Source organism: Asparagus officinalis, chromosome 6 (genome assembly GCF_001876935.1).
Source record: "Asparagus officinalis chromosome 6, Aspof.V1, whole genome shotgun sequence".
NCBI classification, from domain to species: Eukaryota; Viridiplantae; Streptophyta; class Magnoliopsida; order Asparagales; family Asparagaceae; genus Asparagus; species Asparagus officinalis.
In genome coordinates this window covers 22,612,809-22,636,384 of record NC_033799.1, presented here as the reverse complement: position 1 = coordinate 22,636,384, position 23,576 = coordinate 22,612,809, and the positions used below count along the sequence as shown (strand labels likewise).

General features: G+C 34.6%; 1 protein-coding gene across 2 annotated transcripts; it reads left to right on the top strand.

The window, feature by feature from the left end:
- LOC109844902 (palmitoyl-acyl carrier protein thioesterase, chloroplastic-like) lies at positions 16,849–22,012 on the top strand. 2 transcript variants are annotated; one of them, XM_020414069.1, is made up of 7 exons: positions 16,849–16,981; positions 17,460–17,970; positions 18,327–18,460; positions 19,092–19,205; positions 19,322–19,493; positions 19,576–19,644; positions 21,336–22,012. In XM_020414069.1, exons 2-7 carry the CDS (start codon positions 17,473–17,475, stop codon positions 21,567–21,569), a joined length of 1,221 nt encoding a protein of 406 aa, XP_020269658.1. In that variant the 5' UTR covers positions 16,849–16,981; positions 17,460–17,472; the 3' UTR covers positions 21,570–22,012. The 2 variants fall into 2 exon arrangements, with proteins under 2 accessions (XP_020269658.1, XP_020269657.1); XM_020414068.1 differs by having other exon boundaries at positions 19,576–19,668.

Sequence of the window (23,576 nt, the reverse complement as noted above, 5' to 3'; positions counted from 1 at the left end):
TATCAGTAACAAATGTTAATGTAATAATAATATAGTCATAATAATATTATTAATTTATATCATAACTTATTAATAAACTTTAATATATTAAAAACTATAATATGTAACATAATATTAAATTATTAATAATATATTTATTTATTAATATACTAGTAATAATTTAATATAATATAACTAATATATGTAATATACTTTTTTTTAGAGAAAAACAAGGGATAATCCCGTTCATTAAAAACCAAAAGAGTACGAAGTATCATGTAATTACAAAATCATGGATATGAATTGTATCCAAATATTAGAAAATAGAAAATAAAGTTTCTTTGAACTAGGGATGCATAATTTTCTTCTTCCAGAGATCCATGAAGATGATAGGAATGCATAATTTTCTTCTTCCAGAGATCCATGAAGATGAAGAGTGGGCCTTGTCATCATTCACCGTAAGCATAGATATAAGGATAAATGTAATATACTAGTAATAATATTATATTATATAATTAATAACGATATTAATATTAACATTAACATTAGTATATATTGTATTAATAATAAAATAATACTATTTTATATTTGTATTATATTTAATATAATAATATAATAAATATTATAATATTTTAATCATAATATATTCTATTATAAATAATATTTAATATATTTATAATATATTTAATGCTAATGTTATAAATGTTCAAACTAGTGTTGACCAAAAACACTAACTGTAGTGTTTTGAAACAATATGAGTTTTTATTTATAAAATATAATATGAAAAACACCACAAAAATGTAATATGAAAAACATTGTGGTATCCAAACAAAACTTAGTTATTCGAATTCGATTAGGCATCAACGTGAGTATTCATACTCCGTAACTAATGTAGAGCTCTTGTGCTGCCATTTTCTACATGCTAAAGAAAAAGCCAAACTGTTCTGTTGGGTAAACTTGACTCATTATGATTTTTTAGACCCTATGGTACAAATCAAACTGAGCCATATTTAACTCAAATCTATATTTTACTGTTGTCAACCCAGCCAGCACACACGCGTGTGCACAAGGGTCTAGAAACCAACCACTTTCTCTCCCACGTGTGAATAAGGACGTGTGTGCGTGTTCGTGGGTAGTTCCAACTACCCTCACCTGCTCATTAATCCTTATAATGTCTTTATCTCGCATGAGATTGAGGCAAGAGCTTAGTGAGTGCATTGTTTTCGAGAGTGATGTTTTATGTTTTGGTTAGTTATCTTCCCCTGTCACAATTAAATTATTGGAAACTTTTGAGGGATTGTTAGGTTCATTGTGACTATAATAATATAATAATCATCAGTTGCAGGTAATTACAGTTAGTTCAATTACTATCTATTGCAATTGTAGTTATAATTATTTGCTCTAATTTAAAAAAAAAAATCAATTTGTATCTGTCATTGTACTTGGGAAGTGTTTGTTCTTAAAAAGGGACAATAGATTAATTGTATAATGAGAATAGCATTATACCAAAAGGCAATATGCCTACATAAAAGATCCATGATACTACACTACACTATCATTATCCTCTATCTCCAACAAATTAATTGAGATCAGTTCTTCATGGTTGTAAGCTACTGACATCAAGGAAGTTCCAAGAAAACTTACATTATATTCTTTTGGAGTCTTAGTTTGTTCCTCATGTAGCAAGTTTGGGACCAAATTGTAGCTGCAATTGTTTGTTTGTTGTATTAATTGTTCACTTCCAAGTGGACTTACACACTCATATTCGAGTCATATTCTCCAACTCCCATATACTAAGGGGCTGTTTGGTTTGTAAAAAAAGAAGCCCTGAAATCCATTTCCCTCCCCTGACACCGTGTCCACCTCGGACATTTTATTTTCTTTAGTTTCTTTGTGTGGCTTTGGTTCGCAGTGGGTTCTAGGGTTTCCAGCGGCGGAAAACTCCTCCACCTTAGCCAAATCGTTCATCGCGATTTCCTCCCAAAACGAGCCGAAAACCTCAGAAAACCCTCATGTGGCGTCCTTTTGTCAGATCTGCAATATTTTCGGGAAATTTATTGGTTGGCTATGGTTACCGCCAAGTCCCGCCATTCCTTCCCCGTTCGCGCGTCGGATCTACGAAAGCTGGAGATTTCGTTGGATTTCTTAGATTTTTTGTCGCATTTTGTCGGATTTTCGTCAGATTTTTTATCGAATTTGGGGAAATCACTACATACAGCCACGTTCGATCAATTGCCGAAGAACCTCGGTCCCTTTTCTCTTCAACTGAGAGTCTAAATCTCTCCACTTAGTTATTCCTATGTTTTATTGAGAATTATTGATAGTATTTCATTTTATTTTGACGCGTAAGCGTTAGATTCTGAGTACTTTAATCTTCTTAGGTTTACTTAAATCTTCCTAGGTTTAACTTTTTTGGGATCTTGTGTGATGGATCTAGAATTTTGATAGCCATATTAGTGATTTTTTTTCATTATTAGTTTTGTTATCAAAGATAAAATATTGGTAGATAGTGATTGAATTCTTAGAAAGAAAGGAGGATGTTGAATTCATGATGGATTTGGATCTGCAGTATTTTTGGGTCTCGATAGCTTGTTTAGAATTCTACTTAGTTTGTCGTTAATTTTTGTAAACTGCAATTCATTCATGTTTTATTAGAATTCTACTTAGTTTCTAACTGGATAATGATTTTTGCATCGTAGATGGATGGTGATGGAGATTGTACCGATGAACAGAGTGTTGTTAATATGGTTCAAGGTGTTGCACTATCCGTTTTTATTATAATAATTACGGTCATAAGGAAAATGCAAGCTAGACGTAAATTAATTCGCATTGGTCGAAGTGAGGAAAAGAAAAGACAAGAGAGGGATAGAATTGAACACATAAAGCGTATTTATAATGGTTTTAGTGATAGTTGCATAAATTATATTAGAATAATGAGTGATGCTTTTGTTAAACTAGCGAATATAATGAGGAACAATAGACTGCTAAAAGACTCAAGGAATGTAACAGTGGAAGACCAATTTATCTTGACACTAAATATTTGGGTCATAAATCTAAAAATCGCATTGTCAGATCTCATTTTATAAGATCAGGGGAGACAGTCAGTAGATATTTCAACAAGGTATTACAAGCAATTATTTGTCTGCGTGGACGCTACCTGAAACAAGCCCCCAATGACATTCCCCAAGAGATCGTTATCAGCCCGCTATACTACCCTTATTTCAAGGTATATCTATACTTTAAGCATATTTATATGTATAATCAACTCTCACTTGCATGCGACTGAGACATTATAACTATTCCTATATACAACTGCAGTTACAATTGTTTGGTTCAATTTTTAAAATTTACCAACTTGTATTTGCAACTATTTGGTGTTACTTGCAACTTTTTTTTGTATGCAACATGTTTTTACTTTTAAAAAATTGAAAGTAATCTAAATAATATTTTTAAAAAAGAATATAAATTTAGAAATATAAATATATATTTAGAAATTCTTACTTTTAGGAAGACTTGTTTTGTGGAAAATTAATAAAAAAGTGTATTTTTGGGGAAATAATTTTTTTCCAAAAAATATTATTTTTTAAAAGTTTCTAAAAAATTACTATAATTTTATAATATAATTGTAAATGTTTAATGAAGTTCATTTATTTTCTAAGATTTAAAATAATGATTTTGAGATTTTAATCTTTTTTATTAATATGGGCTAGTTGCAACAAGATTACAAATATGACTTATGCTCAAAGTTGCACAAGTCAAAAGCTGCCACTAGAGGAGCATTTTCATTTTACTGAAGGGTTGGATTAATGGCACTTAAATACCTTATAATTTCCTACTTTGAATTTATATATCCTAACTAGATTTTGGTTCCACTTATCTACCCTAAAAATTTAAGAATTTTACCTTAAATACCCTTAGCTATTCAAATTACAGAAATTTCTCCCAAAAAATTTCTCATGCGACCATGTTGCAAATTTAAGACTTTGACCTCACATACCCTTAGTTATTCAAATTCAATGTCTATCAAAAAGTAATTTTTTCCTTTCCTATTTTAATAATTTTTATTTTCCATAAAGATAAGAGTTGAAAATCTCATATAGGATCCATCTGTTTGTTTGGTGAAAACTTCTTTAACATGCTTATTGAAGCTGCTTCTATTCTTAAGGGCGTGCTTTAAGAAGTAACCTGCTAATGCTTTTTAAAAAAATACCTTCTGCTATTTTTATAGTTTATATACCAGATATATCTTTCATCTTTTAACAATAATTATTAAGCACAATTCTATCAAACATCTTAACTGCTTTTTAAGCAATTTTTAATATTTCATAGCCAAATAACTAAGTTACTTCTATAAGCAATTTACTATAAGATTCAACAATACTAAACTGGCCATAAAGACTACGATATTTTTAAAATTGACCAACTTGAATCCACGATATCTATGTGGCTAAAAATTATCGATTTCTATAATTAAATTTAAAATTAGTAGATTTTGATAAATAAAAGGAGAATTAATCTATTTCAAAACATTATCCATGAGGTGGCTGGAACAAAGTCTTCAAATTGCTAATAAGGGTCTTTAAAATATTAAGTCCCTTAAATCATACTAATTTGTATTGGCCCCTCAAATCTTCATTGTTTGATATCAGTCCCTCAAATACTCTTAAGTTGTTGTTATCATTCCTTGTGGTTAGTTGGTGTTAGAAATGTAATAGAGTATTCTGTTAACTTTAACATTACACGCCTATAGACAGTTATGTCCCTCGTAACAAAACTCAAACCCAAATTCATTAACCCAACTCTATTTTACTCATCTTCTTCCAACATAGCCAAACACAAACCAATTAATTTCACCCTAGGCCCCGTTTGGTACGCGGTAATGGGGTGGAATGGAATATCATTCTCACTTCTCATTCCCTCTTACCAAACAAAACTAGTTTTTAGATGTTGGAATGACCATTCCCATGGAATGACCATTCCCACTTTTTGTGGGAATGAGCATTCCAAGTGAGAAGATAGGAAATGATCATTCCCATTCAAGGGGAGAATCAAATTAGTTAGATTTTTTTTTCAATTATACCCCTATTAATAATAAGAATTAATTTAAAAATCATGGCTTTTGACTACGTATTCTCATTTCCTCTCTGTTTTTTTAGGCTCCACCGAAACAAAAAGGCCTCATTTCTATTCACCGCCCCTGAAATCGACGTATTCTCATTCTTTATATTTTTTTGGACCTATGAAAGATGCAATAATCTTTTATTTATTTTTATTTAATTTTTTAAGACTAAGAAATAGTGAGAATTGTTTAAAAAATATAAACGAAACATACACCTGATCGATAACATGCGCATTAGTATAACACATACCTACATACCTAGATTAATATAACATATGCATAAATAAATTTTTTTAGTTATTATCATTAATGTTTATTTTTATCTTATTAAAAATCTATGTTGTTATAAGGACATTATTAGAAAATGAGATTCCATTCTCACTTGTGAACTAGTGATACCAAACATGTGAATGGGAATTAGATTTTCATTCTAGCTTCATTCTACAAACGCACTCAAACAAGAGAATGGGAATGACCATTCCATTCTCACATACATTCCATTCCATTCCTTCTTCCATTCCATTCTCACTTGACTTCATTCCCACGTACCAAACGAGGACATCATAACTAACTTGAATTTAGAGCAATTTATGTAGGACTCAATGAGAGATAGCAGAAGAAGGAAGCGTAAAGGTTAGATTTTGATGGTGGGAATTGAGATGGATTTTAGTGTTTGAAGAGAGGTTGAGGGAGGGAGGGAGGAAGAGATTTTCATTTATTTTCAGGATTTCATTAGAGAGAGGGAGAGATGAGCGGGTAATAAGGTAATTATTCATATATAGTTAGTCTAAACTCAATTATGATTTAGTATTTTAACAATTAGGTTGACAGAAGGACCGATATCAACAACTTGAGGGTATTCGAAGGACTAATATCAAATTATAAAGATTTGAGGGACTAATATCAAATTAGCTATGATATAAGAGACTAACATCTATAAACCCTAATTAATCCCTACGCGTACCTGTGACCCAAGACAAATTTCATAAGTACCCTCTAGTTCATCTCAAATTTGCAAAAAGCCCCAGAGACACCATCCCTTTTGTTTGTTCATTGCTCCTTTTTGTGTCAAAGAAAGAACAGAGAATATATACGGGATTTTTACTTTCTTTCTTTTTCTCACATATATAAGAAGGAAAAATTATGTCAAGGCCCCAATTTTGAGAACTTGATGTGCCCCAGCCTCTTGTACTTTCATCCTTGTGTATAAATCCAAAATACAAGGTAATATTGTGTCAATGCCCTTATTCCTTTGCCAACTAATCACAGAGAGAGGGGGGGAAAAATCAAAAAAACCTAAAAATACCCTCCCCCCTCTCATGGAGATCACAACCAAGGTGAGATTTCTCATCTCTTTTCTTCCTCCTAACTGAACCCTCTCCTTAAATCATCGTCTCCCACCTCCGTCGCCGGAGCCGTTGCTAAATGTATTGCTTCTCCCGTCTCCTCCTCTCTCCTAACCCTAACCTTTATGGTTGCTCCTCCCTTCTCTCTTCCTCTCTCCTATTTCTAACTCTAACCCTAATCTTCCTCCAAATACAGTCTTCCCTCCTCTAACGGGCAAGATCTTATCTTTCCTTCATCACCATTGTACCCGATCCAAATTCCCACCTAGATCCACCTACAGCTCCGCTACTACCTCCTCCGTCGATCCCCTCCTCCCCATCCACTACCGCCAACCTCAATTGTGTCCTCTACAAGTTCGACTCCAATAGCGACGGCAAGATCTCCTCCTCCAACTTCACTACCATCTTCTCCTCCCTTGACCACACCCTCTCCACCTTTAAACTCTCCTACATGATGGCGGAGAACAACTACGACAGTGACTTATTCATGGACTATGATGGTTGTTCACCACTCATTTGATGAAATGACTCACAAGACTTTTATTTCATGGAACATTATGATTGTGTGGTTAATGAGCAAGAACATGAAGGAACAAATACGGCTGAGCTCTTTTGATGTAATGGGCTCTTTGGTTACTTATGTCTTAAGGGGTCAACTCACTCGTAATTGGATCTTAAATAACCTAATCATTCAGAAGTTTCTTGAGAAAGGCTATGTGCGCTCGTTGGAGCTAGGATTTCCCTTATGAAGAAGGACATTCCACCATTTTTATCTTTATATTTATAGCTATTTGTCCTTGCCTTTGTCTAATTAGAGGTGTTTTATTTAGTTGATGTTCTTCTTTGAGGAAGAACTTGGATTTATTGCTAGGTTGAAGGACCTACTGTGATTGAACTTCAAACTGACCTTCTAATAGTTTTTGCTTGTGTTTTGACTCAGTTGTATGTTAACTTTACTCGATATATGTAGGTTTATAGCGTAACTAATAAATTTGCACAATACATGTCAATTTTTAACCCTGGTTGTTAAATTTATCCAATGATTGTTAACTATATCAAGTATCTATTAATTATGTCTAGTGTCTGTTAACTATATCAAGTATCCATTAACTACATACAATATCTACTAACTATATCAAGTGTCTATTAACTATATCCAATATCATTTTTATATCATATACCTGTTAAACTTTGGCTAACTTTGTCTGTTCCTATTTAATATCAAGTAATTGTTAACTATATCAAATACAAGTTTAATATATTCAATACATGTTAACATCAGTCAAAAAAATGATTATCCAAAATGTTGGTCATCCAAATGTATTGTTAACTATATCCAAATGTACATGTTAACAATTACTTAATATTTTAAATTACATAGCCTTATTCTATGTCTCCCCTTCCTTTTAGTAGTAGTTGGCGGCAATATCCCGATCTCATCTTTTGATACACTGTGGTTTTCATAATTCCAAAGTTAACAATTGCTAAATAATACTTAACATGGAACAAATAAATGTTACAGTCAATCAGCTATAGTTTACGTGTATTATGTAAAATATAACAGTTAATCTACTAAACTTAACATTTAAAAGAAAAAAGTTAACAACTACTCATTATACTGTACATGGAACAACTAAACGTTAACGGTTAATCAGCTATAGTTCACATACACTAGGTAAAACTTAACAGTTAATCAACTAAACTTAATATTTAAAAGAAAAGTTAACATTTTTTCAACTATACTTAACATGGAACATGTAAACTTTAACAGTTAATTAGCTATAGTTCACGTGTGTTAGGTAAAACTTAACAATTAATCTACTCAATATTTACACACCTATTATTTCAAATGAACATTTTGTATGTAGGCTTTTAATTCTCAATTACCAATGCATTATGTACAAACTGCATATAATTTCCAAGCCAACAAAATAGTCTACATACATTAAATTTAAAAAAAGACTAAACTCACAAAAATATCTCTAGTATCCTATGAACGACCAACTAATTAAAATAATAAAAATCATAGTATTTTGAGCTGTTTCTTTTGATGAATTCAATCTTTAATAGTATAATAATTAAATTTAAAAAAAGACTAAACTCGCAAAAATATCTCTAGTATCCTATGAACGACCAACTAATTAAAATAATAAAAATCATAGTATGTTGAGCTGTTTCTTTTGATGAATTCAATCTTTAATAGTATAATAGAGCTCCAAGCAACAAAATTATTGTGTGGCATTTCATCAAACACCTTTATTGCATCCAACTAACATGAAGTGCCAAAACTCAACCCTTGCCTCCAATTCTGCCTCGGTCCCTTCTTCGATCCCCAAGCCTCCAACTTTGCTAGCTGGCACCCGCACCTCACTCAAAATAACAGCATAGTCTTGGCATTGATCGGCGCCATCTTACTCAGCTCAGCACGCGGAACCTCATAATTGGGGGTTTCTCCTCTGCTTCCCACATTTTCATGGTAGATCTTCGATCTCCTTCCACTCCTTCCCTTTCTCCCTCATGTAATCCTCTATTTGAATCTAGACCTCGAACTCCAGCACCTGCTTTAAGCCCTTGCACTTAGGGTTTCTACACTTGCGGGATCAAAATCAGGAGATTCTGAGGAGGAGGAGGAAGAGGAGGAGGAGGAAGAAGAGAGGGTTGGTGGGTAGCGTTAGAATTAGGGTTTGAAAGAGGACTCAGAGGAGATGGGACAGAGAGGAGAGGATAAGAAAGGAACAGGAGAAGAGGACGATGGAATGAGGATCAAGAGGTCGAGTGTGGCAGTGAGGAGGAGTGATTACAGCAGGAGGATAATGAGGTGATATTGGTAGGGTTAATGTTTTGGTGCTTGGGTTTTGAGTTGCGGACGAATGAGGAAGAGGAGGAAGAAGAAGGGGGCATTTTGACAGAGGAGAGATGATAGTGACTTTGAGTGGGCAGAGCCGTAGAGGGGTAAAACGAGAAACATGGGTAAACTATAATTTTTGAGAGAGGGTTAAAGTTGGATTTTTGGATCAAATACATATGATATTGGGCTGTAGATGAGCTGAAGGGGCCGTGACATATTTTCTTCCAATAATTGAGGGCTTAAGCACATAGTCAAAAGTAGGAGGGGTTGGGTCACATGTGCTTCTCAATTTTGGGGCAATGACATAGTTTTCTCATATAATAATCTGAAATACGACATGTAGTTTATTATTAGGCTATTTTTTTTGGAATATTTAACCCTTAAATTGTATTTTTAACAATACCCCATATCTTAATATTGGCAAAAACTTTATTCAAATCATCGACTTTGAAAAAAGTATGTGTTAATTGGATCATTGGTCACTGTGCTTATCTCTAATTGAACGTTTGTACCTTTGTTTTCATTGCTCAACTGGTCATATAATTAAATACTAACTGTATCGTCAATCACTTCTAATTTTTTTCTAATTAACATAACATATTTTCATTGATGTGACATAAAAATTTGTAATCATTTCCCATAACGGATTTATCCCTATATGTAATATCTTAATCATTCATGGCAATGAAATTTCTGACATACTGGCCAGCTTTTATTAGGTAGTTATGTTGCATTCAAAATTTTATTCTTGAACATAGAGGCTCATGACATATTGAGTAAGCTTTGCTTAAACATAAATGACAACCCAAATTTGAAAAACCATAATGCCACTAGGAAGTGCTCTGATACCAATTGAAAACACCCTAGAGGTGTGTGTGTGTGGGGCGGGGGAGGGGGGGGGGGGGGGGGGGGGGGTTGAATAGGGTTTATGCTAATCTAATTAGATATTAATACCAATTAAAACTTATTAACAAAATATCCTAACAAGATTGATATTCAATGAGATATATGCAAGGATATATAAGCAAGAGTAAATAAACAATAGTGATAGTGCGCAATTATCAAACACAAACACATGATATGATCACGGAGTTCGGTCAACCACTTGACCTACGTCTTCACTCCTCACCTCGAGGAGATCTCCACTATCATAACCGGGTTTTCTACGGTCACCTGAATAACGTTTACACCTCACAACTCGATTTTCTAGTTCATCGAAAACTTTACAATTTACACACTTGCAATCACACTCTACACTCTCTAAGTGTTGGCCTAGCCTGTGTCCTCTTTCTCAAGTGCTCGGATTTATAACCTCTCTCTAGGCTTTACAACTGACGTCACTCCTCTTGGAATTGACCCCGTCTCTCACCAACCACTCCTCTCGGTGTACAAGTATATTATAATGTGTAACTCACAATAATGCTCAAATATAAGATTTTGTTCTCTACAATAGGTGAGAACACCATGTAAGCTCATTCTCACAATATCACAATCCCACAACCTAATATATGATGTATGAAATACTAAAAGCTCAAATAGGGGTGTGTGTGATAAAATAAGTTCAAATGAAATCTAACTCAAATAGCAAACTAGCAATAAAATGAATATGAAAAACATTAATAATTTGCTAGAGAAAAGAGTTAGAAAAACTTCTCTATAAACACAATAGAGGATGAAGAAGATTGATGATGAATTCCTTAATTGAAATTGTTAGCTTCCTCTTTGTAAACACAAACTCAAGAAACTTAAACAAACTTTAAAACTCTTTAAACTCCTTTTTAAAATCCTCTTAGATAATATATAGAAGTGAAATAGTAAGGGGTATATATAGGATGGAAAACTAAAGCTCAAAACCCAAGAAAATCTAGCAAAAAAACAAAACTGTAAAAATCTGGAAATATAACCGTTGGGGCTTATCAGTCGACTGACGGCTTGTATCAGTCGACTGATGAGCTGACCGTTATAGGTAACTAGCAGCTCATCGGTCGACTGATGAGCATGGTCAGTCGACTAATGATCTCATCAGGCGAATGGTCAGTCGATCGGAATTAAAACAGAGACTTTTCAAGATTGCAGGACATTTCTTCAGTCGACTCAGTCGACTGATAACAGGTTTTCAGCCTGTATTAATTTTTAAAAACGAATTTTAAAGTCCTTTTAAAAATATCAAATAAATTCCAAAAATTGTAAAACTTTGGAAAAAGTTTATAAACATGAATATAAACATGCTGGAATAGGAATTTTTCAATTTGCTCTTACCATTTGTGAAATCTCAGAAATATTCAAAAACACTAAAAATACATGTTGATTTTGATATTTAGTTCAAATCAAGTTTTGTAAACTTGTGTAATGTTTTTATGGACTTAATAAAAGATATTAATAACGTTTGTGTAGTCCAAAGCATATTAAAATATATTTTGCATAAAAACACCTATATTTGAGAAAATTCACAAATGAAATGTGTGTGTATATTTAAGCTTGTAGAATTTGCACACATTATATAATCCTATACTAAGTATACCAAGAGTGAATCTTCTGAAGCTTGAACTTTGATTGATTGACTTGATTTGCATACGCTTCAATATCAATGTAGCTTATTTTTCTATGTATACTAAACAACACAAAACAAAATACTAAAACCAATATTAGTCGTAAATTGTTTGTTAAATCATCATTAAAACAAGAAGGCCAACAAAATTAATATTAGACGTTAGAAGTAATTAGTAATCCAATTAGTAGGGATAGTAGGAAATCTTCTGCTGGGGAAAATACTGTACATGCTGTGCATGCTGTGCATGTTTTGCAGACTCTGAATAGTCTTGAAGGCACAGTTGGTAACTCAGATGGACAATACTCTCTGAAAGGGCTAGAACAACTTGCTGAACCTACTGGAATTCTCAGGTCTGTGCATGTTGCACAGGCTCAACAATCTGATTCTGGAAGGAAGGAAAATGAGAACCCCTGGACATTGAGTCAAAACAGGAAATCAAAAAGTAAATCTATAAACTCTTTCTCTCCTTTGACAAATCTGACTAATGGAGTTTATCCCTCTGAAATTGACAGGGGGGGTTCAAATTCATGAACCTGTCCTTTTGGAATGTTAGGGGATTAAATAAATCCCCTAAGCAACATATGGTGAAAAATCACAGAATGCAATATCACTTATCATTCCTAGCCCTTCTTGAAACTAAGATTAAGGATGGTAATGTTCAATCAATTGCTAAGAAGATAGTCAAAGACTGGAACTGGTTTTCAAATGGGGATAATAATGATAAAGCCAGAATAATTATACTATGGGATCCACATATTATGGATATTCAAGTAAACAGTTTTTCAGCTCAGCAAGTGACATGTGCAGTGAAGTCCACTGATGGAAAATTAAATTGTATCATATCTACAATCTATGGTTCAAATCATATGGTAGCCAGGAAATCTCTATGGTCAGAATTATCTCAGATATACCACAGCTTAGGCAATGCACCCTGGCTTATATGTGGAGATTTCAATGCCATACTAAGCAATGAGGAGAAGTTAGGGGGCTCAATGCTTTCTGAAGCAGATACTAAAGATTTTAATCAGTTTATTGAAGACTGTAACCTGTTACATCTCAAAACCACTGGTTGTTTCTTTACTTGGAACAATAAACAGGACTCTAACACAAGGATATGGAGTAGGCTTGACAGGGCTTTAGTAAATGATTCCTGGCTACTAGATCATAATTCGAGCCATGTTGAATTCTTATCTCCTTCTTTCTCTGACCACTCTCCTGCCCTGGTGTCTATATATGAGGATAATGTCAAAGGTAAAAAACCTTTTAGATTTTTTCAAATGTGGGCCAAGCATGATAATTTCCTCTCTACAGTTGCAGCAGTATGGCAAACTCCCATTGAAGGATACACAATGTTCAAAGTGCACACTAAGCCTCTCTACAGTTGCAGCAGTATGGCAAACTCCCATTGAAGGATACACAATGTTCAAAGTGCACACTAAGCTGAAGCTCCTAAGGAATGCACTAATGAAGGATACACAATGTTCAAAGTGCACACTAAGCTGAAGCTCCTAAGGAATGCACTAAAAGATCTAAATAAAAGGAGTTTTTACAATATCAGTGAAAAAGTCCTCAGAGCCAAAGCTGAGCTTGAGAATGTTCAAAATATGCTACAACTTGAGCCTCTTAATTCCACCCTCATTAATCAGGAGAAAAAGTGCTTAAGCTCTTATAACAAACTCTTGGAATGTGAATTATCCTTCTATCAACAAAAATCAAGAGTTGCATGGTGTCTCCAGGGGGATAGAAGCACAAAGTTCTTTCATTCTGTTATTAAGACAAACAGACACCATAATAGAGTTATGGTCCTCTATAACAGCTTGGGAGAAAAAATCACTGAAGGTGATGATATTGCTGATGAACTCATCTCTTACTTCAAGAATCTGATGGGGACTGCTGTTTCAACCACTAAGCCAAGCATTGACATAATCCAGAGTGGTCCATGCCTTACTGATATTCAAGCTAGGAATCTATCTAGTCCTGTTACTAAAGAAGAAATCAAGCTGGCTGTGTTCTCTATCCCAGAAAATAAGGCCCCAGGACCTGATGGTTACAGCTCCTCTTTTTACAAATCTGCTTGGCCAATTGTGGGGGAGGATATTATTTCAGCAATTGAAGAATTCTTCAAAACTGGAAAACTTCTTGGAGCTGTAAATTCTACCTCTATTTCCCTCATTCCTAAGGTACACTGTCCTCAAACTCCTGCAGATTTTTGACCAATTTCATGTTGCAACTGTCTATACAAATTTATTTCAAAAATCCTTGCAAATAGACTACAAACTGTTGTTGGATCTATCATCAGTGAAGCTCAGAGTGCTTTTGTTAAGGGTAGGCAAATTTCTAATAATATCCTATTAGCACATGAGCTTGTGAAAAATTATGGGAGAAAACAGATATCCCCAAGATCCATGCTTAACATAGATATTAGGAAAGCATTTGATACAATCAGTTGGGATTTCCTGGAGAGCTTGCTGAAAGGATTGGGCTTCCCAAATGTCTTTACTAACTGGATTATGACATGTATCTCTTCTCCTAAATATTCCATCTCTCTTAATGGTTCTATGCATGGATACTTCAAAGGGGAAAGAGGGTTGAGGCAGGGGGACCCCCTGTCACCCTATCTGTTTATTATAGGCATGGACTATCTCTCTAGAAATTTGAATATGCTGAAACATGATAAGAAGTTCAAGTTTCATCCTAAGTGTGGTCAGCTCAAGATTACACATCTCACCTTTGCCGATGATCTCCTCTTGTTCTGTAAAGGGGATTTTTACTCAATCCAAAGATTATATCAGTGTGTCAAAGATTTTGGAATCACTTCTGGCCTTGAAGCAAATCTCTCTAAATGTGCAATTTTCTTTGGAGGAGTTAAAGAATCTGTCAAAGCCCAAATATATGATAGCCTGGGTTTTCCTGAAGGTATATTCCCTATAAGATATCTTGGTGTTCCTTTAATTAGCAAGAGACTTTCATACATGGACTGCAATCCTCTTTTCCAGAAAATATCCAATCAATTTCAAATCTGGATGAAACAGAAACATTTGTCATATGCTGGTAGACTTCATGTCATTAAAACTGTTATTCTGGGTGTCCAAATATTTTGGACCTCAAATTATATTCTGCCAGCAAGGGTCCTGCAGAAAATTGATGATTTGTGTAGAGATTTCCTATGGGGTAAAACAGATCAAGTGTTTAAATCACCACTGGTTGCTTGGGATAAAGTTTGTAAAGAGAGGAAGCATGGCGGTCTGGGGGTTTTTTCTGCAAACATATGGAGCATAACCTCTGCATTAAGGACCATTTGGTTTTTACATACACACAAAGAGTTGTTGTGGATAAAATGGATCCACGGAAACTACTTAAAGGATACATCAATTTGGCAAGTTGCAGTGAGAAAAGGGGACTCATGGCTATGGAAACAACTGCTCAAAGCCAGGGATAAAGCCATTGTGAAGTGTGGAAGTGTAGATGCTTTGAAGCAAATTATCAGTTCCTGTCATAGGAACTCAAAAGTGTGTCTATCTGAGCTTTATTCAAAAATTTCCCCTGCTGCTACAAAGGTCCCATGGTTCACAACAGTGTGGGATAATATGAGCTACCCAAAGCACTGTTTCATTATGTGGCTTGCAGTGCAGAACAGGCTTCTTACAAGAGATCGATTGCTCAAAAGAGGAATCATCACCATTGGCCTCTGTTGTTTGTGCAATGAAAATGTTGTTGAATCCCGAAACCACCTCTTTTTTGAATGCAGCTTCACTAGTGCAGTCTGGAATGAGATTATGAACTGGCTTCAATTCGATTGGAAGACTTGTGAATGGAACCGCTTGCTGGATTGGTTTAATTGCAGACTGAGAGGTAGAGGTTTTAAACAAAAAGTGAAAAGAATGTCACTATCTTCTACTATCTACAGGATATGGGGGGAACGCAACTGCAGACTGTTTGATATGAAATCCAAGAGTATAGAGCAGATCATAAAGGAGATCAAGATTGATATCATGACCATCATACTTAATGATTCATATCCAGTGGAACAAAAGGAATGGCTTATATCACTTTAATCAACTGTAAATTCTTTAGCAGTTTTTTGTTTTATTCTTTCTAGTTGTTTTCGTAATTGATTTTTCAGTTCATATACTGAATATCTGATGTACAAATACTTTCCATTTGGTAAATGAATATATTTCTTCATTGACCAAAAAAAAGTATTCCAATTAGTATATAATTATATGATCGATTATCCAAGCAATTAAAATATAGGTAAGAACGTCCAATTATGAGATGAATACGATGACCAATGATCCAATTAACCCAAAAAATTACCGTTCAAATCAACAAATCACCAACTTTATTGTATATGTCAAGTAAATATTTGACTGCTTTATTGATGTATTTATGTTATTATTATAAATTAGCATATTTAAATTCACGACTTGTTGATTTTAAGGCTTCTTTTTTCCTCCAAAGGTGATGATTTATGATAGTTTTACAAATACTAAGATTTGAGGGATTTTTGGGGCGGCCTAATAGGTCACATGACAAACCCGTGTCACTCCCTCATTGGGGGCTTGGGTTCGATTACCATATGGATAAAAAAAAAAGATTTGAGGGATTCTTTTTTTTTTTGAGAAAAAGGGTTTGAGGTAGTTTTTCTAATGTGCATAATTTAATTGAGTAATGATTCTACCAGGACACCTTATATAAAGAGCAATCTCTACCATATACGGATGGTTAGAGGATTAATTTAAAAATTATGATTCTTCTATTTTATAGTGTGGAGCATCACACTCCTACGGGGTGGTTCTAATAGGATCCCTACTCATTTAAGGGATGTATGTACAAAATGCTTGTTATTATTCTTGCGCAAATTGTAATGTCCTCCAAGTAATTGATAAGAAAAAAAAACTGAAAAATTCCTACTTAAATTCCTCCTCGTAATAACGCCAACAAATGAAGGGCATTTTCGTACCGCAACTTTCCCTCCGCCCTCTCTCCAAAAAGCTCAGAACTTTTGAAGAATAAAGAGGTTTAGATTTGGGGGTTAACCTCATAATCTCAGAAGATTTAGAGAACCTATAAATATATCGTACACTCTCCTAGATCATCACTCCCAAGATTGGAGCCCTAGACCTAGAACCCAAAGGGTAAGCTCTTTCTCTTTTCGCTTTGATTATAATTCTCCATCAAAGATGTAATTTTACGTCTTTTCACTGTATTTTTCGTGATTTAATTCATGAATTTTGGCGAAGTGCTCGTCTTTCTTGTTTCTTTAGAGTACAGGATCATGTGGGATTATTAAAAATTTATTTTTTATGGGCTTAGTTGTGAGCATAGGCCAATGGGATCTGGTGGGAGCATTTGCTATTTGTTGCAGAAAATCTACTTCAAGCCCATTGTTTGGATATCTGCAATTTTATTGTAAAATTTCTATATTTGGTTGACAAATAATTGATGCAAAAACTATAAGAATGGAATTGGATAGGTTTTTTTATGAGGTACAAACTATGACTTATTACCATTCTTCATAACAATGTGGTACTTAAACATTGGAAATATAAATTTGACTATAGTATTTGATTCGGCAGTTTTATTTGCTTAATCCTTGTTCATGTTGTTCTTCAGTTATCTATATAGCATGGCTGCGATGGCGGCCTCAGGGATCTTTCCAGCATCTTCATGTTCACCCAATTCCTCCATCAAAGCTTCAAAGACAACATTTGGGGATAACCCTAATTCTCTAAATGTGCAAGGAATCTCAGCTAAACCCAATTCATCTTCGAAATCTGTGGATTTCAAAACCCATGCTCAAGCTCTCCCCAAAATTAATGGAACCAAAACAAAGATTGAGGGTGAAGCTCCTTCAGTGAGTTCAAATGCTCCAAAAACATTTTACAATCAATTACCAGATTGGAGTATGCTTCTCGCTGCAATAACTACCATTTTTTTAGCTGCTGAGAAGCAATGGACTCTTCTTGATTGGAAACCGAGGAGGCCTGATATGATAACCGATGCATTTGGGCTCGGGAGGATTGTTCAAGATGGGTTCGTGTTCAAGCAGAATTTTCCGATAAGGTCTTATGAGATTGGAGCAGATAAAACTGCATCGATAGAGACACTAATGAATCATTTGCAGGTTTGTTTTGGATGAATAATTGCATGTTGTTGTTTTATTTGATATTATCGATAATTGTTCAATCAGCTTCAAGATGCATAGATTTTTCATCGGCCTATTATTGCAAACATGCATAAAGTAGGCACACATCGTAATACCAATGATGAATTGATCCAACAAAAACTTTATAAAAGAAAACTTAAAAAGATAAATTACAGCAACAAAAGCAATCCTATATGGTCTTACGAGATAGGGGAATATAAAACTGCGCCTATAGAGATTACAATGAATAATTTACAGGCGTGTTTGAGAAAAAATTCTTGCATTTTGTGTTTTTTTTTCCTTTTGAGTTTTTATGTGGTTTTGTTGATTTGTAGGAAACATCGCTTAATCATGTGAAGAGGGTCGGGCTGATGGATGATGGGTTTGGAGCGACGGCTGAAATGAGTAAAAAGAATCTGATATGGGTTGTCAATAAGATGCGGGTTCTTGTGGAACATTATCCTTCATGGTGAGCCTCTTCTCTATATGACGCCAAAATGAATTGATAGTATTATATTGTTGTAACATGGAACATCTTTTTTTGGTGTATTTTGTGTTGTGCCCATGAATGGCATTTATGCATGAGATTTTATAGAAAGTTACTTTCTCTGAAATTTTATACTTACATCTGAACTGATAGCAATTGAAGTAACATATATTTAGGTCTGTATTTCACTGCTTGCTGCCAATTCCATTATAAAATTGTACTCTAGAGTATTCGTGGTCCACATTTAGCAACTCTATTTGTGGTCCACATTTAGCAACTCTGAATCTTTCTTATTTCACACTGAAAAGTCTCAGCTGAAACTTCTGATTTTTCTCAGTTAATTAAGATTCTGAATAATCTGTTCTTTTTTACTTAGAAACCCTAGATTATCTTAGATATGACAATATTACAGTCATCATTTTTAATCCTTAAACTTTTGGATTTTTATTTTAATTTTTAATTTTTTTAGTATTCTTTACCGTAGGGATGATTCATTTTTTCTGTTCCTTGATACAGTAATATTACACTGTATGTAGTACTCGTTTGTGTATCCAGCTTATATTTGTAACTTGATGTATCATTTTCTTATTAAGTTCTTTACCTCCGGCTTCAGGGGTGATGTTGTTGAAGTAGATACTTGGGTCCGTGCCTCTGGAAAAAATGGGATGCGCCGAGATTGGCGTATCCATGACGTCAAAACCAGCAAAACTGTCATGAAAGCAACAAGGTTGGTTCTTTATTTCATTACCTTATGTTTATTTAGCTCCAAATACACACACACACACACACACACACACACATGGTAGCATATGTCGAATAAACTCAGGTTGCCTTTACATGCAGTGTTTGGGTGATGATGAATAAACATACTAGGAAATTGGCTAAAATGCCAGAAGAAGTTAGAGCGGAAATCGGACCATACTTTATCGAGCATAAGGCTATTGTGGATGAGGATAGCAGGAAGCTTACTAAGCTTGATGACAATACTGCAGACTACGTTAAAACTGGCTTAGCTGTAAGGAGGAAGTGTTATCTGATTTTCTTTTTCATTTAGTTTGATTCAATATTTCTTACTGTGTATCTTTATAAATCTGCAGCCTCGATGGAATGATTTGGATGTCAATCAACATGTGAACAATGTCAAATATATTGGATGGCTTCTTGAGGTACTTATCATGCTATACTTCTTGGTACATGTTTCTATCCACATACTTATTGTGCTTTCGTAGAATATGGTATAATATTTTAGGTAGAAGTGTCTTATGGTTTTGGGTTAACTTATTGACACATGTCATCACATTCTGAATATCTATACATGGGCATCATTGATCTCCTTGGCTTTGTTATGAAACCCTTGATTCACCCAGGCTTGCAAAATCACCACCAATACACGGCGATCAATAAATAGTAGATTAGATAAAGTAGAACTTTTTACATGATCAATTTTATAAACTGTACCTATCTTCTAATTTGGATGCAGTTATTGCCGATGTGGCGTCCCCAATTTTTTCCTGTGGTGTATTGCACGTAAAGTCGTAGACCCTCGGTAGTACTGCCGTTTTGTGCTTTCTATTTATATAGTTTCATTGTAGCAGGTAGACCCCCTTGGTTAAATTTTTTTACTCTTTTACCCTTGGTGAAATTTCCTATAGTATTGCTGGTTTGCGCTTACTATCCATGTACTTTCATTGTAGCAGATGGACCCCCACATTGGTTATTATTATTATTATTATTACCCTTGGTGATATTTTGGCAGATATTGCCACTGGGTGAAATTAGTGGTTCTGTCTGAGGGTAAAAGAGTAAAAAATTAACCCACGGGGTCTATCTGCAAAAATGAACTACAGGGGTACTATATTCAATTTAACGATACTGCGAGGGATCTATGTGCAATTATCCCAAGTCTTTTTATTTTGGTACTATGAATTATATCTGTACTTCTCTACCGGTAGAACTTTCCATGCTGAAAAATTCTCTGGCAACAAGACTTTCTCTAGTACTTGTTGTTTGCTGCTCTTGTTCTGGATTCATTAACATGTCTTCATAGTGATCCCATTCCCATAACAACTTTGGCAAATCGCACCGTCATTTAAAGCAAGTAGACATAGAAACGCAGAGAGGACATTGTTCCTAGCCAGTAGCTATTCATCTTCTGTTTTATCTCCTAATTCTCCCTCTTGATTCTTCTCCTCAACAACCATTTAGTTGTGTGTCTTTTTTGTGGGTATAACTCACATGCGACAACCATTTAGTTGTGTGTCCTTTTGCGGGTATAACTCACATGCATATGTGTTGCGTGCAGCAAATAACATTTATAACATATTGTTGTGTCTTCTATGTTACTCATACAGCTGCACTGAAGTTTGGAATCTGTCACCTTCACATGTCTCATATGAAGTTTTTATAGCATTCAATTGCATGCGATATTGTTGGGTATCAGCTTCAGCATTCAATATTAGTTGGTTGGCAGTTTGAGTGCATAAATAAAGTTTACCTGTCCATACACCTCCCTGTATTATGATGGTGTAGCCATTTATACTCCCCTACACTTTTTTATTAACACTTGCAACCCCTAAACATCATAGTGCATTACTGTTTTGCCCTCAATTTAGAGGGCGATTTAATATTTTTCTGATAAACTGAGGGCAAGGTAATTTCTTGTCACATGGTTCCCACATGATATGTCAACTTAATTTAGAAAATAGTATCATCTAGTAATTAAAATAGTCTTTCCTTCAAAAAAAAAAAAGTAATTAAAATAGTCTTAAAACGTTAAATGATTACACCCTCATAATGTATATGCAATATAGTCTATGAATTTCATTACTAATGTTGTTTTTTCCCCTTCTAATTTTAGAGCACACCCGTCTCACTCCTTGAGAGCCATGAGCTAGCTAGCATGAGTCTTGAATACCGAAGAGAATGTGGGAGGGATGACGTGCTGAATTCCCTCACCTCTGTATCCACCAACTGCAAGAATGGTACGCCTGAAACCAAGGTCGAGTGTGATCATCTGCTTAGGCTCCAATGTGGAGCTGAGATTGTTAGAGGGCACACCGAATGGAGACCCAAGAGCTCTAAGATCACGTAGATTTCTCCATCACATCAGAAAAAGGTGGAAAAAGGGGAAAAAAGAATAGAGAACCCCATGGCATCAGAAAAACTTGGAAAAATCCTATAGGGGACGCTATATAATGGCTAGCACATCATGAATCTTGATAATCGTCTCGTTAATAAGGTCTATCACTCTAATCACTATTGTCTATCATTGCAGTTGTGGCTGCACTATGCATTCATAGTAATAACTACGCTGATATGCCAAGTGTCATCATATCCTACTACCTATATGATATTCAATAGAGGACTTGTATGATTCTTATTCCAGAAACTGTTTCGTCCCCTTTGTTATGCGTCTTTTCTTGTACAATGTGCATATTTGTCTAGTGTATTCTTGTACAATGTGCATATTAATCTAGTGTAGAAAAGATGGCGGAAATTCTTCCATTGTTTCTATTTAGATGTTATTTTATTTTCTTTCTGAGGAATTATTGTATTTTCTTCTTCTTCGGGGCATAGTCTCTTCTGCTTCATGTTTGAAGCAGTCCGTGTGTAAGTAATCCCTTCTACTGTATGTTTTGAATCAATGTGATGCAAGGATAAAGGCTGTAGAGACAAGTGCAGTATGCTTTGATTTATAGATTTACTTCATTTATTTGGAAATGTATATTATTTGCCATCACATTTCTCAATGTGATGTTTGCTTTCGATGAAGATGACTCTTGTTTAAGGGGGTGTTTGGTTCGTAAAAAATGAGACCCGAAACCCATTTCCCTCTCCAGACAGTGTCCACCTCGGACATTTTACTTTCCTTCGTTTCTTTGTGCGGGATTGGTTCGCAAAGGGATCTAGGGTTTGCAACGGCGGAAAACACCTCCACCTCAATCAAATCGCTCGTCGCGATTTCCTCCAAAAATGAGTGGAAAAACCCACGAAAACCCTCCTATTGTGTCATTTTGTTAGATCTACAATATTTTCGGGAAATCTCTTGGTTGGTTAGGGTTATCGTTAAGTCCCGCCATTTCTTCTCTCTTCGCGCGTTGGATCTACGAAAGTTGAAGCTTGATGTTGTCCGATTTGTGCTGATTGCTTCTGATTTTGGGGAAATCACTGCGTTTCCTCAGATCTTTGTTGATTTTTAATCGGATTTTTGCTGGATCACGTAAAAGAGGATTTCGTCGGATTTTGGGGAAATCTCTGTCCGATTTGTCCTAATTGCTTCTGATTTTGGGGAAATCACTGCCTTTCTTAGAGGATTTTGTCGGATCTTTGCTTGATTTGTTGAATTTCGTCAATTACATGTATAATTTAGCCATATTTAACATTTTTGGGATTATTACTCAATTGAACAGATAATTATCATAAATTTCTTAGGGTATAATTTGCTTGTAAAACTGGTAACATGATTTGGTAAAAGTAGGCAAATTTTGGTATGATTGGGCCAAAGATTGAATCTGGATTTTGGTTTATTCCTTTGACTGCCTCAAAATCTTACTAATTTGTAAAACTTGAGACAAATGGGTGATCAAGTCTAAATCCTCACATAATCAGTTGTCTGGCTATTTTTATACGACTATTTCTATACATGATTAAAAACGTGATTAAACCCCCGATGCATCACCATGTAACTAGTATTTCTTTTAGTTATACTTTTGTATGATTTGAGGTAGTGAAAAGAAAATAGTAGGATTATAATTTTGTTTGGTGTTTTTTTGCTATTTCTTAATTATGAGTTTGTGAATGATATTTGAACTATTTGGTTTGTTAAAAATGAGTAAATTGACAAGTTATTTATTTCCAATTTGATTACCGCTGTATAATATATTTCCATGAAAGCCATAAATCATGGTTGGTTGTGGTGACTAATTACTACGTATTATAATTTAGACTTTACTGTTTATATTTATTTATCGTACTTGCTAGCCATATTGCTTATTTCAATTTGGTGTTTGTATCATAGATGAATGGTGATGGGGATTGTATGGATGAACAAAGTGTTGTTAACATAATTCAAAGGGCTCTGTATTTATTATTATATTTA